The 13,698-nt window shown below is 35.5% G+C and overlaps 2 protein-coding genes across 2 annotated transcripts; one reads left to right on the top strand and one right to left on the bottom strand.

Moving 5' to 3' along the window:
* Window positions 1-3,018: 3,018 nt before the first annotated feature.
* On the bottom strand, window positions 3,019-3,995 carry LOC117909669. The gene is made up of 2 exons (XM_034823766.1): window positions 3,626-3,995; window positions 3,019-3,524 (listed from the first exon to the last, which is right to left on the bottom strand). The coding sequence occupies exons 1-2, from the start codon at window positions 3,980-3,982 to the stop codon at window positions 3,420-3,422; spliced, it is 462 nt and encodes a 153-aa protein (XP_034679657.1). The 5' UTR covers window positions 3,983-3,995; the 3' UTR covers window positions 3,019-3,419.
* Window positions 3,996-7,149: 3,154 nt separating this feature from the next.
* LOC117908435 (dynamin-related protein 5A) lies at window positions 7,150-13,209 on the top strand. Its single transcript, XM_034822013.1, has 8 exons — window positions 7,150-7,546; window positions 8,675-8,866; window positions 8,971-9,177; window positions 9,446-9,874; window positions 10,332-10,559; window positions 10,664-10,859; window positions 11,388-12,075; window positions 12,501-13,209. The coding sequence occupies exons 1-8, from the start codon at window positions 7,208-7,210 to the stop codon at window positions 12,685-12,687; spliced, it is 2,466 nt and encodes an 821-aa protein (XP_034677904.1). The 5' UTR covers window positions 7,150-7,207; the 3' UTR covers window positions 12,688-13,209.
* The last annotated feature ends 489 nt before the right edge of the window (window positions 13,210-13,698 follow it).

Genomic DNA, 13,698 nt, shown 5'->3' with positions numbered 1-13,698 from the left:
ATTGGAGTTCAATTCATACCTGATCTAAAGACATGGATCTTAATACATTCACTGGATTTGAAGAATTCATTTCATCCATGGGAACTTGATTTGAAGAACGCACTTCATCCACGGGAACTCGGGTGCCCTAAAAAGGGTAGGTTTTCGACACTAGAAGGTGGTCAGAGTGATAGTGGTGGTCGTTGAAAGAGTTGACGACGGTGAGAAGCCATAGCCACCAATGAAGAGGAAGTTAGAGGTGAAGCCTCGGTGAACAAGAGCCTGATAAAATCTTTCCCCCCCCCCCCCCCCCCCCTCTCCCATTTTCCCTTCTCTTTTTCTCTTATTTTCCTCATTATTTTTTAAGGAAAATATTACAATATTTTCTTTAATATTTTCCTTTATATTTTTTTCCATCATATTTTCCATGTCATCCAAACTAAAGAAAACCTTTTTCCTCTGCATTTTTTTTCCTTTCCTTAGCATTTTTCGGGAACCAAACATAGCTTTAAGAATGGTCTAAAAGTTGTATTCGGTTTTGATTTATGGAAACTTACAATACACTGTCTATGAATAATTCTTGAAACATTGCTTAGTTTGAGTTGTTTTCCTTCGTTGCCAGAGTACCATATCAACATAGATTCATCCTGAAACATGAGCCAGGAATGCAAATATATGGGAACAGAGAATGAAAGAACCAAATGTCTTATTTAATCCAGATAGGCATTTTGGATAATGAACAGAAAAGGCAGAGAATACTACTTTATTCTGGTGCATGTTAGTTCAAAGTTCCAACTTAATTGAATATTATAAGAAAATTATTCTTCATGTGCAATGCAGCATGGGAGAAGAAAAAAACAGAGATATCAAAGTAACTTAGATACAGCATAACAGTTTCATGTTTCCTAACACTCTTGTATATTGCTCTTTTTTATGGATAAAAAGGTGTATTACCATGACCTTCAAAATTATGCATTCAGTTATTGCTACAGAGAGATTTTTTTTCTTTTTTTTAATTTTTTTTGCAGACAAAAAATGCATTTATTTAAAAAGCGCCAAAGAGAGGGGATGCACTCTACGAACTAACTATGAACTAATTTAGAAAGGATTATCCTATTTGAGCTTTCTTTTCATATCAAGCACAATTTTGGCTCCAAAAATTCACATTGAAGTCCATTCTGTTGAGGCTGGCATGAGCAGATGCCTAACACACATGGCAGACATTACAATTGTGTAAGCATGCTACCTTGTTATGGTGCTTATTACTCATGTTATAACCCAAAAAATTAGAAAATTGTTCCATGAAGTTAAAAGTAACATATTGGTATCATTTATCATACTATCTGGTATGCATAATCTTGTTTTTCTCTTTACAGTCTGCACTTCTATGATGGAAACTCGATATCATCATCACTAAAGCTGAGCAGAAAATTTTGTAATTCTGTAACTATAAGAATCGAGAGGAAACATACCTGTAACTTGCTCCATTGCAACTGATAGTTGCAGCTTCTTCAAGATAAACCGCACACAATAAATACCTAGAAGCACATCTCAAAAACGAAAAAAAAATTAGTATTTGCTCATATTTTACCAGCCGCTTCAGTTGCTACTATTTTCTTTTTCAATCAAAATTCTATTAACATTTAAGAATCAATTAATGTAATATAAATTAGAAAAAGTACTTGGTCGATTTGTAATAGTATTTTTAGTTACATATTCTATGATTAATAAAGTGATTTTTAAAATAATTAATCATCAAGCATCATACCTAATTTTTATCCTTCCAAATTTAAGAGAGCTTGATGAAGGCAAATTAAGTTGCCTGCTTGTCTTCCCAGAATTTGTTTCTCTGTAACTTGGCCTGGATAGGGTTTCCTGTTAAAGATACATATATAGATACAGATATTTCATGTCACAAGTGAGAAATGATAGGCAGATTTGAGTGGCATGATGAATTAACAGCTCACATGCCCATCTTGGCTCATCTTATATGGTAATGGCTAGGCTGGTGTCACAATTAAATCTAGAGTTCTTCCTCCCTGCCCTGTTTTCTTTTGATGTGAGCTAATGTACTTCAATAGTAGTGTGTGAGTTATTCAATAAACTTTTGGGATTAAGACACCAAATTGACTTTACATCTGGAAGAGGTCAATTTCAGCATTAGAAATCTACATGGAAAAGGGTCACCAGTAAACTGATACTTGTCTCAGTTGAAAAGGGTCAATTTCACCAGTTCTTGACACTCGTCTTAGTTTCCAAACAAGAGAACATAAAAAAGTGGAATCAAAGCCAGAAAATCCAAGAAACTTGGTAACTTGCTAAAACAATGTCAACAAATTCTAGTAGCTACAGAAAAGGACAAAAGAACAGAGCAAAGAGCATCAGCATCCATAGGTGAGAAGCCAGTGCCTTAAACAATCTGTAAAAATGAGTTACAAACTTGAGATCCTGTTTTCTCACCTTATTTGGCAAAGAAATAGAAAAAATTTAAAAAGAGGTAAACAACGTAACACAAGAAACAAGCACAATAGAATGGGTTTCAGAAGGTTTCATGAAATTGCTTTCATATCTCATACCACTGAATAATGGTGGGGGGAAGAGGGAGTTAACCTATCATTCAGGGAAGAGAAAGCAAATTGAATCAGGGGATCAAGAAGCTTTTGTTTCTAACATTAGAACCACTGAATAATGGAAGTGATCCAAGCTTCCACGGGGTTGAGGAAGATAAAGAGTGAGGCTTCTGGTGAGTCACAGCTATAGAGGAGTCCAAATGAATGCAAAGAGAAAGACGAGACTGAGATCCACTTCAAAGGCTGAGTTGGTGAAAATCAATGCCTCCAAGATGGATGGGACTAGAGCTGTAGGCGCAAACCAAGCAGTAGAGCAGATTACTATGATGGTAACTACCATCAGGAGAGAGTTCGCTCATTCTTCACGGAATCTTGGAAAGTTGCTCAATGACAAACAAATCCACAAAAAAAAAATGAGAATTAAACTGTACAAATCAGAATATGCAACAAATCCACTACTGATCATCATTTTAAGCAGAATCTATCAAACGGACCAAACATCATCCTTCTCGTTTATTCTTCCTTCTTCCTCCTTCCTCCTCTGTACATCTTGTTTTGGTTTATCAAAAGTTCAAATAGTGAATGAACATTTACAGTAACTACTAAACATCATTTTAAGCAGAATCTACCAAACGGACCAAACCTCATCTATCTTCCTCTTTTATTCTTCCTTCTTTCTCCTCTGTACGTCTTCTTTTGTTTTATCAAAGTTCAAATGTAGCTAAAATTTGGCCATTTCCTCAATCTACAAAATCCACAAAGAGTGAACATTACAGTAACTTCTAATCAGGCAGAATCTACCAATCGGACCAAACGTCATCTTTTTATTCTTCCTTCTTCCTCCTTTGTACATCTTCTTCTTTTGGTTTATTACAGTTCAAATACTGCTAAAATTTCAGCCATTTTCTCAGTCATTGGTCTCTCGACATCGATGCGACCAGTCCAACCGCATCTCACTTTAAAATTCCTTGCTATCTGAAAATTGAACGTAAAAGATCAACGATGAACAGAAAGGTTAAATGAAGAAAATGCAAAATTAAAGATGAATCCAAATACATGATTAAACAAATCATTACCTTCGCGTCATCTTTAGAGCGGATCCGCATCGTGTCGCGGCGGAGTACTACAGACAGACTCTCAAGATTCGGCATCGGATTCCAGTTGTGCTCTTTAGAATTTAAATTCATCAATCTAGCTTTAATCATCAAATTTCCGCCTCCAATGCGCAGAAATTCGCCCGTGGCCTTGTGAGGCTTCATCTTCTTCCACAGATTGCCGAGCCTCCAAAATCCCATACCCCGTCGGTACATCTGCACGGCCAAGTCATTCCCCTCAAGCAACCCAAATGAACGACTCGGTGGAAGTGAGTTCACATCCACATTCATTCTCTCCAGTCGCTGTATCCTCTTCAAGAGTCTCTTCAGAATCTTCATCTCCCAGCGTGGTATCACCATGTCGGTCCTTCAGAGCTCTCAATCGGAGAAGATGAGATTTGAAATTTGGAGGGAGATGTGATTTATAGAAGGTTGTAAGGGTAATTTAATAATTTAATTTTCTTTATTAAAAAGAATAAAACCGGACCGGTTTAACCGGCTCGGTTCATACTCTGAGCCGGAACTCCTGTGAACCGGATTTGAGCCGAAAGAACCGGCATTTCAACCACCAAATAGGTGAACCGTTTCAGCTTGTTCCGCTTCTCTTGGCTTGGGCACAAAAAGAAAGATCGGATTTGGAATGGCTTACATAAATTTATTATATTTATGTACGTATAATAAATTTGAAAATAATATAAATAAAATAACCTAATATCTTCGAAAATTATAAAATAATTTGATATTTAATATGTAAATAAAATTAAATAATTTTTTTTATCATTTTCAATATATATCTTCATATTTATATTATATATTATTTAATTTAAAAATATTAAACATGAAAAATAAATATTATATTGATTTTAAGTTTCTTTATATATATTTTAAACTTTTTATAATTATTTTTTATTTTAATTAAATATAAATTATATATTTATGACATCACTAATTCGACCGTAAAAGAGTAACTTTTTTTATTTAATTACTACTTCAATTTTCAAAACATTGGTGTTGGACTTGAGAGAAATTCATTCATTTTGCACATATTTTTTTTTTTTTTTATTAATAAATTACTCTAAATTATACAAAACTTGATGTGTTATATTCATTAACGAATATAGCAATTTGGAAAAATATTTTGGAACTCAAAAATTAAGTGAATTAATATCAAAATTTTTCATTTCAAAACTAGTTTAGAATGACCGTGTCAATTTCTCTCCCGAATTGTATATATTTTTTAAAAAAACTTAGTATGCCATAAACTTGTCCATATACCTAAGGTGAACAATTTCCAAGCACAAGGTATAAGATAATTTAAGATTATAATTTAAAGGTAAAAATAATTTTAACAAATCGACTTAATAACCTAGTATGATTTAATAATGTAAGCATAATTTAATTTAAAATCATTTTAAAAGATTAAATATTAAATATTATCAAATACACTCTAAATGGTATTTGATAAATTAATTTAATGATTTAATATAAGTTAATGGCTTAATTCAAGCTTTTCCGATTTGTACAATGCTTTTGGTTATAAATAACTTACAGATAAAAGTTAGTTGAACTAAAATACCGCAAAGTGGCATCATTTGTAAACTAGTTCTATTTTAGTTTAATTATATCTTAACAAGTTTAAGACTTTAGTTATCTCTGATCATCTCATGTGATGGATAATAAGGTGAACCAAGTCTATAATAACATCAAATTAGCTCTCTCGAACATCACTTTTAACTTAAGTAAGTTTTTAATTATATAGGCATTGTACTTTCAAGCACCTACAGGATTAGTGTAAAACATACATTTCGTCAAGGATAACCATGGGTCAAATTCTTGCCCGATCACATCACCGTTAAGATAATCAATTTGAGATAAATATAAATATGTAATGATAGGATTGAAAATTTATTTAATTTTTAACCCATGTGAGCTTCAAGTCTTGTTCTATCCAACCTCACTCAAGCCATTGAATGTGGAATAAACAATTAGAAAAACTCATGGGCATAAATAGAATTTTTCTTTAAAAGTAACCCATAAAAAAAATTGCATAAACAAAGAGTGGCATGAGACTTAGGTGGTGTTTGTTTTTTGACTAAGTAGAAAAAGCCAAATATCAACCAAAAAACCAAACACCACCTTAATATGCTAGATTTATTAATGAATATGGTAATTTGCAAAAATATAAAAAATATTAACTTTACTTATGTTCTTAAAAATCATTTTTTTAATTTTTTAAATTTGAGATAGTAAAAATTATTATTTGTACAAGGCCAACTAAGCAAAAAATTCAAAATTGTAAGCACTTAAAAGGATAGTCCAAAACGTTTATTTCCCCAAGTATGGTAAGAGGGGCTTCTTTCATATACCGCTCACTTCATCCCTAATAGACAGACTGGATTTAGGATAAGTATAAAATTCTAGGAATTCGTTGATAGTTAGAATAGATTCGTAGACCAGGTCGACTGATCCGTTTTAAATTTAAAATAGTTCTATATGTTCCTTTCCTATTCCTTCTATGTCGCAGGGTTAAAACCAAAAAATATTTGTTGCTTTCCTGATGTTTCCTCACGTTTTCGATAAAACCTTCCCGTAAAAGTATTTTAACAATGTTTTCGGTGATATTAGTAGATGCTATTCGAACCGTTACTTTTCTATCCATGTCGACATTTCGTATAGAGGTTATTATGTCAGCAATAGTGTCCCTACCCATGATGAACTAAAATTATTGGTGCCTGCTAATTTTGATATAATCAACATGCTCTTTTTTATTTTTTTATTTATGAATTCTATTAAATATTAAATTAAAGGTATATGCGTGAAACACAATCTACTAATTAATCTATTTCATTCGCTTACTATAACTATATCATGGTCTCGTCTTATAATACCTCAGGGGCTAAGGAAACTATTTTAGTAAAATTTAACTGTCTCAATTCCCGGACGATCGCACCAAAAATTCGAGTTCCTTTTGGGTTTCCTTCTTGATCAATAATAACTGCAGCATTGTCATCATATCGTATTATCATACCGTTGTCACGTTTGAGTTCTTTACAGGTACGTACAATTACAGCTCTGATTACTTCTGATCTTTCTAGAGGCATATTTGGTACTACTTCTTTGATCACAGCAACAATAACGTCACCAATATGAGCGTATCGGCGATTACTAGTTCCTATGATTCGAATACACATCAATTCTCGGGCCCCGCTGTTGTCCGCTACATTCAAATGGGTCTGGGAGTTAAGAATTGAGATTTTTCTTCTCTTCTTTTTCCCTTCTAGAAAGGGAGTGAGGGTTGAGTGTTGTATCATCCCTCCTCGATGACGCCGTTGAACATGGAATAAACAATTGGAGAAATTTATGGGCCATGAAAAGGACTTTTCCTTGAACATAACCCATGAAAAAGATTGCATTGCCCATCGGCCCAATTCTAACCTATGGGCTCATTCCATAGCAACGGCTATACAGGCCTAAAATTCAAATTCAAAATTCAAATTAAGATTCAAAAGACTTCTTCTTTCTCACCAGCCGCTCTTTCTCAGTACAGCACCAGACTCCTCTCCAATGGCAACCACCACCACCTCCAACGCCTTCCTCACCACCCCCACCAAAACCCCATCAGAAAAATCCAAGAAATCCCATCACCACTTCCCCAACTCCGACTCCAAGTCCCCATTCGAGGCCTACAACCGTCTACAATCCGCCGCAGTAGCCTTCGGCGAGAAGCTACCCATCCCCGAGATTGTCGCCCTCGGTGGCCAATCCGACGGCAAGAGCTCCCTCCTTGAAGCCCTTCTTGGATTCCGCTTCAATGTTCGCGAGGTCGAGATGGGCACACGAAGGCCTCTCATCCTTCAGATGGTGCATGATTCGACGGCGTTGGAGCCCCGGTGTCGGTTTCAGGTTCTGAGATATTTTTTATGATTGGGTTTTAATTTAAGAGCATGTTGTTTTGTTAAGCTAGGGTTTTGTTTTGGTACTCTAGGGTTTTGGGTCTTGAGAATTGGGGCTCAGCATTTTGTTGGTTACTAGGAAACTGTTGAAAAGGAGAAGATTGGAGTTCTGAATCTTGTGCTTTATGTTGCTTTCGTTGGAGATAATGAGAAAATGGAAGATAAAGAAAAAATAAAATGGGGAACATATATGTGGTATAGGATATTTTGATTACCGAGAATTAGAAGATCAATTCAATTAATACGAAGAGTTGAGGCTCTGTTCCGAACGATGAAAAAATTCAGATTCAAAATATTTTGGTTTCTGCAGTTTTCCTACGTTTTCTCAGCAGCCAAGCAGAGCATTAAGGGTTTGGGGTATTTTCTAGAGTTGAGTTTTAAGAAATTTGATGCCTCAACAGCAAGTTTTGTTTCTTTTTATTGTTTTGACCAGTCTTAGATTCAAAGATTCTGTGGATTTTTACAGTTTTCTCAAAGTAAAGTTTCAAGTTTATGTAAACTGGGGTTTTGGGTATTGAGAATTGTGATTTGGGGTTTAGGTATCTCTGGGATATGAGTTTCAGATGTTAGTGCATATCTACTTTCTAAGCTCTGTCTGGATGCTAAGATTCTGGAGCAAAAAGGAAAATACAGATGTAACATAGTCAAGTAAATTGATTTGCAAGAATCAAAAGCCCTGACATGATTTTGAAAAAATTTCTGTTTCTTAACCTTTGTTTGGCTGCTCAGAAAGTGAAGGAGAATTAACAAGAGTGTGAGAGACTTGTTAAATTAATTGGTTGAATTGAATTACAATGTCGAAAGGCCCTGCATTTTAGTATATTGAGTTAAATTTGGATAAATCAAGCTCCTGAAACTGTGGGGGTTCTCATTAACAACATCAAGAAAAGTTGGAAGTGAGTTCAGCTTTTAATTTTGTGGGGGCTAAACAGCAGAAAATATCAAACTTCAATCAATATAACAGTGTGGCATTGTTGAGGGGGTAAGTCTAGGGTTTAGGCTATTTTCAGAATAAACCTTTCAGAAGTTCGTATGCTCTTTCTCATCATTATTATTTTAATCCCACTATTTGAAACAGGAGGAGGATTCTGAAGAATATGGAAGTCCAGTTGTTTTGGCATCTGCAATTGCAGACATCATAAAATCCCGAACGGAGGCATATTTGAAGAAGACTAAAACTGCCGTTTCTTCTAAACCAATTGTAATGAGAGCAGAATATGCTCATTGTCCTAATCTCACCATTATTGATACCCCGGGTTTCGTTCTTAAGGTACATTATCAAGGATCAAAGATAATGATGAACATAAAGTTCAAAACTTTCACCAACATATTTGGTCTTTGTACTAAGATAAATATTTGAAACTGCATTGTCAGGCCAAGAAGGGAGAACCAGAGAACACGCCTGATGAAATTCTATCAATGGTGAAGTCTCTGGCTAGTCCTCCACATCGCATTCTTCTGTTCCTTCAACAAAGTAGTGTTGAATGGTGTTCATCATTGTGGTTGGATGCCGTTCGGGAAATTGATCCAACCTACAGACGGACAGTAATCGTTGTTTCCAAATTTGATAATCGGCTCAAGGTATATGTGTAAGACTACTCCAGTTAATCTTCAAGAACTAAATTTTTGTTTTGATGGAGATTAACACAGAACACATGACACAGATACAATTAATTGAATACAGTGGACATAATTTGGGATTATTTTGTAGATAAGACTAATAGAAAATGATTGAAGTAGCCTCATCTCCTGGCTTGGCACAATGCTTAATAGTATTTGTTAAAGTAACTTGCCCTACTTGAATTTTGATTTCTAAATTTGATTTTAAGAATCGTATTAATTCATGCAGGAGTTTACTGACCGATGGGAAGTAGATCGGTATTTGAGTGCAAGTGGTTACCTTGGAGATGGCACTCACCCATTTTTTGTAGCCCTGCCAAAAGACAGGAACACAGTTTCAAATGATGAATTCCGCAGGCAAATATCACAGGTTGACTCAGATGTCCTGCGACATCTGCGTGATGGGATCAAGGGAGGATTTGACGAAGAAAAATTCAGGCCCTTCATTGGCTTTGGCTGTCTGAGAGAATATTTGGAGTCTGAGCTTCAGAAAAGATACAAAGAAGCTGCCCCAGCAACTCTAGCTTTGCTCGAGCAGAGGTGCTGTGAAGTCACCACTGAGTTGGCTAGAATGGACTCCAAAATACAGGCTACTTCTGATGTTGCACATCTTCGAAGATGTGCAATGCTGCACACTGCCTCCATCAGCAATCATGTGGTGTGTAGTCAACGCTAATATCTTCCAATTTCAATACAATGTCTGAAATTATGTCTTGTTTAGTACAGAACAAACATTCTCACATATGATTTAATAATTTGCATAATTATCTGAAAATGGCCTGAAGATTGAAAATCCTTCAATAATTGTTTATGAATGATCTTATGAATCAAAATAATTTGCCAGTTTTAAACCTCAGCGCCACAGAGACAAAATAAAGTTTAAATTCTGTTTCTGGTTATTCCCTTATTTTTCCTTGTATATTTTCCATTAGTTCTTGAGATTCAAATTGTTGATGGCAAAATGGTCGCTGTTTATTCCCAAATTTTGAACCCACCAATATGTTCAAGCTTTAATTTTTTTTCTTTTCAAATATCATTTCTCTTATCCATGACAAGGCAGGTAATTTTTTATTCTGAATTAATTAAGGTTGGTCTCTTCTTGTTGATTGCTGAAGGGAGTGTTGATCGATGGAGCTGCAGATCCTGCCCCTGAGCAATGGGGTAAAACAACAGAGGAAGAGCAGTCAGAGAGTGGCATTGGGAGCTGGCCGGGCATTACTGCTGATATAAAACCTCCCAATTCTACCCTTAGACTCTATGGAGGAGCTGCTTTTGAAAGAGTGATACATGAATTTCGTTGTGCTGCATATTCCATTGAATGCCCACCAGTATCAAGGGAGAAGGTATATTTACTGTACAAGCAATTTACACTTGGAATTCAAAGTTTCAGCATCCATGATTGTTCATAAGCTGTGAACTGCTAAAATATTTGACATTGGTGGAACAGGTGGCAAATATACTACTTGCCCATGCTGGCCGTGGTGGAGGAAGAGGAGTAATGGAGGCAGCTGCAGAGATTGCACGTGCAGCTGCTCGGTCATGGCTTGCTCCTCTTCTTGATACTGCTTGTGATCGACTTGCTTTTGTTTTGGGGAACCTCTTTGATCTTGCTGTGGAGAGGAGTTGCAGCCGTGACTCAGACTGTAAGAAAGCTATCTTAAACTGCTTGCTTAAACTTTTGTTAGTACATAATTTCTAGCTTTCCTTTCATTCATGGATATTTTAGATTGATCATCTTAAATTACTTATTCTCGTTGGTTTTTTCTTGGTATAATAAGAACATGTGCCATGTCCTACAATTATGGACAAGTTAATGAAAATTGAATCCTCTCAGCCATTTTTATAACAACAGATGCTTCTGCCTATGTACTAGTGAAGCATTAGCTTTTCAAGTTTAGATATCTAATATTTCTGTGACTTGAATTTCAGTGTACTTTGATATTGCATATGAAAGCCAAAACTTTGCACATTGTTGTTAGACTTCAGATGCTAAGATAATTTATAAGACCTATTACAGGGAAAAAACTGAATTCTGAGCTTAAAAAATTTGTAAGCAATATGTTTTAACTGCCTTGATGTTTGCCTTCTCTACTCTTTTGTTTTCTACCCACCTATGAGTATTTGCATAAATAGTTGAAGAAGAACAATGGGTTGTTTGTTCTATTTTGCAGATGGGAGGCAAAGTGGTAATATGGATGGGTATGTTGGTTTTCATGCTGCTTTAAGACACTCATACAATCGCTTTATAAAGGATCTTGCCAAACAGTGCAAGCAACTTGTTCGACACCACCTTGACTCAGCTACAAGCCCATATTCTCAGGTTTGTTATGAGAACATCCAAGGAGGCTCTGGCTCAGGTGTAACCTCCATGTACAGATTTAACCAAGCTTTAGTTGGGTCATTTTCCCTTGAACTATCTGAAGGGGGGCCAGCATTGCGCCATGACAAGGTGAGAGATCAAGAAAACATACCTCCAGAAAAGGATGCACAAGAAACCACACCTGGAAAAGGAGTGGAAACCAGAGAAGCTCTCCGGGAAAGCCAACTGACTGTGCCTGAAACCCCATCACCTGATCAACCATGTGATATGGTTTATGGGGGAGTTAAGAAGGAAGTTGGAAATGAACATGGAGCAAGAAAACGCCAAGCAAGAATGATTGGCCATAGCAGAAACTCAGATAATTTAAGACTTACAAATGCTGGCGGTTTGCTATTTGGAAATGCAGATAGTGGCTTGAGGTCAGGTTCAGCTTACTCTGATATTTGTTCATCTGCTGCACAGCACTTTGCCCGAATACGTGAAGTTCTTGTTGAGAGAAGTGTGATGTCAACTTTGAATTCTGGATTTTTAACCCCTTGGTGAGTTCCTTTATATATCTCAAGCCAGTTTACATCTCCACAAGCATATAACATAGATAGAAACTTCAGCATATGTTCCACTGGTGCTAAGTTCTTCTTTCTCAAACCAATTTGCATCTACACTATATATAACACTTCACATACATAGACAATCAGCATTTGTTGCATGTTTTCTTATAGACTTCCAGCTTCTCTTTTTACCATTTTAGATTCTATACAAGCCTGATGACTATTGGTTTGATCTATTTAGTTGGTCTATTTTACATTTTATAGATGTTTTTTCAACTAAGTGAACACTTTTGGTTCCATTATGCCCTGTGAATTAACATATTTTTGTAGTTTATATGTTTTATTCAGTTATTTCAGTTACTACCTCAATAAGGAAAAGATTAGAATAATCTCTTATTCTCTTTCCATTTATGCAGCCGGGATCGACTTATGATGGCACTTGGATTGGATTTGTTTGCTGTAAACGACGAGAAATTCATGGATATGTTTGTTGCACCTGGGGCAATCGATATCCTTCAGAATGAACGGCAGTCTCTTCAGAAGCGGCAGAAGATACTCCAATCTTGCTTGAATGAATTTAAAAGCGTTGCTCGAGCTCTTTGATGGAAGCATTGGTTGGTTCTCTACTAAAACTGCACTGAAACCACTGGAAGGGAGTTGACAGGCGGCTTCACAACTAGTGAACATACTAAAATTGCCAACCAGTTCTCTTTCAAGTTGTGGTAGTCATTTCCAGTTTGGTATGCAGAGAGACTGAGTTCTCCTATAGGTGATGATTTGGGTTGATTGATTATGTTGATCAGGGTTTGTACAAGGGCATGGAAAGTTGGAAACAGTCACAGGACCTCCACAATTGCCTACTTCTACTTGTATACAAGGAATGCTCACAACTAGTGGACAGGTCAAATTGTGAACCAGTTCTCTCAAGTTGAGGTAGGTTGATTCCAATTTGTTGTGTAAAGACTGATTTACATGTTAATAATGATTGTTTGGTTTGTGAGAGCAGCAATGACTATGGCATGAAAATCATGTGCCACTACTGTCTGTCCATGGATGAGGTGGGAGTTTTCCACCATCCCTAAAAACTAGGTCATTATGGTTCTATAAAACCCAACTTGTTTTTAATTGCTTTTTGTAGAGTGCTTTTGAGTAATAATTAAAAAAAAAAAATGAAGAATACTTTGAAAGTCAAGAAAAGAATTCTCAATCAAAATTTTGCCCTAGAAAATAATTAAGAATTAATTTTTAAAATTGTTTTCAAAAATTGTTTTTGGACGATTACTTTTGAAAATGTTGCCAGATAGACCCACTCCTAGGGTTTTAGGAAATCCCTTTTTTCTACCTTCTTTTAAATGATAACTTCTACAATATTTTACCTTTTCCTAGCTATGTTTAGATACTTTGTTTATTATTTTAATGAATTGTTTTTATATTGTTCCTATAGAATATCTAGCCCTAGGAATGGTAGTTAATATTCGTTGTTTGTGTTAAAATTTAGGTATTCTATTACATAAATCAACTCAAACTCGAGACAAATAATAATCATATTAAAACATAAACTTAAATATTATGTAATTATTAAATAGTAATACATCATGTAACATGTCATGTGTC

The sequence above is a fragment of the Vitis riparia genome, chromosome 19 (genome assembly GCF_004353265.1).
Source record: "Vitis riparia cultivar Riparia Gloire de Montpellier isolate 1030 chromosome 19, EGFV_Vit.rip_1.0, whole genome shotgun sequence".
Lineage (NCBI taxonomy): Eukaryota > Viridiplantae > Streptophyta > Magnoliopsida > Vitales > Vitaceae > Vitis > Vitis riparia.
This window is presented reverse-complemented; position numbering and strand designations above follow the sequence as displayed.

Coding starts and splice junctions, on each gene's coding strand:
- LOC117908435 (XM_034822013.1), top strand. CDS start 7,208: ATGGCAACCACCACCACCTCCAACGCCTTCCTCACCACCCCCACCAAA. Junction 8,867..8,970: donor CCCCGGGTTTCGTTCTTAAG/GTACATTATCAA, acceptor CTGCATTGTCAG/GCCAAGAAGGGAGAACCAGA. Junction 12,076..12,500: donor TCTGGATTTTTAACCCCTTG/GTGAGTTCCTTT, acceptor CCATTTATGCAG/CCGGGATCGACTTATGATGG.
- LOC117909669 (XM_034823766.1), bottom strand. CDS start 3,982: ATGAAGATTCTGAAGAGACTCTTGAAGAGGATACAGCGACTGGAGAGA. Junction 3,525..3,625: donor GCTCTAAAGATGACGCGAAG/GTAATGATTTGT, acceptor TTCAATTTTCAG/ATAGCAAGGAATTTTAAAGT.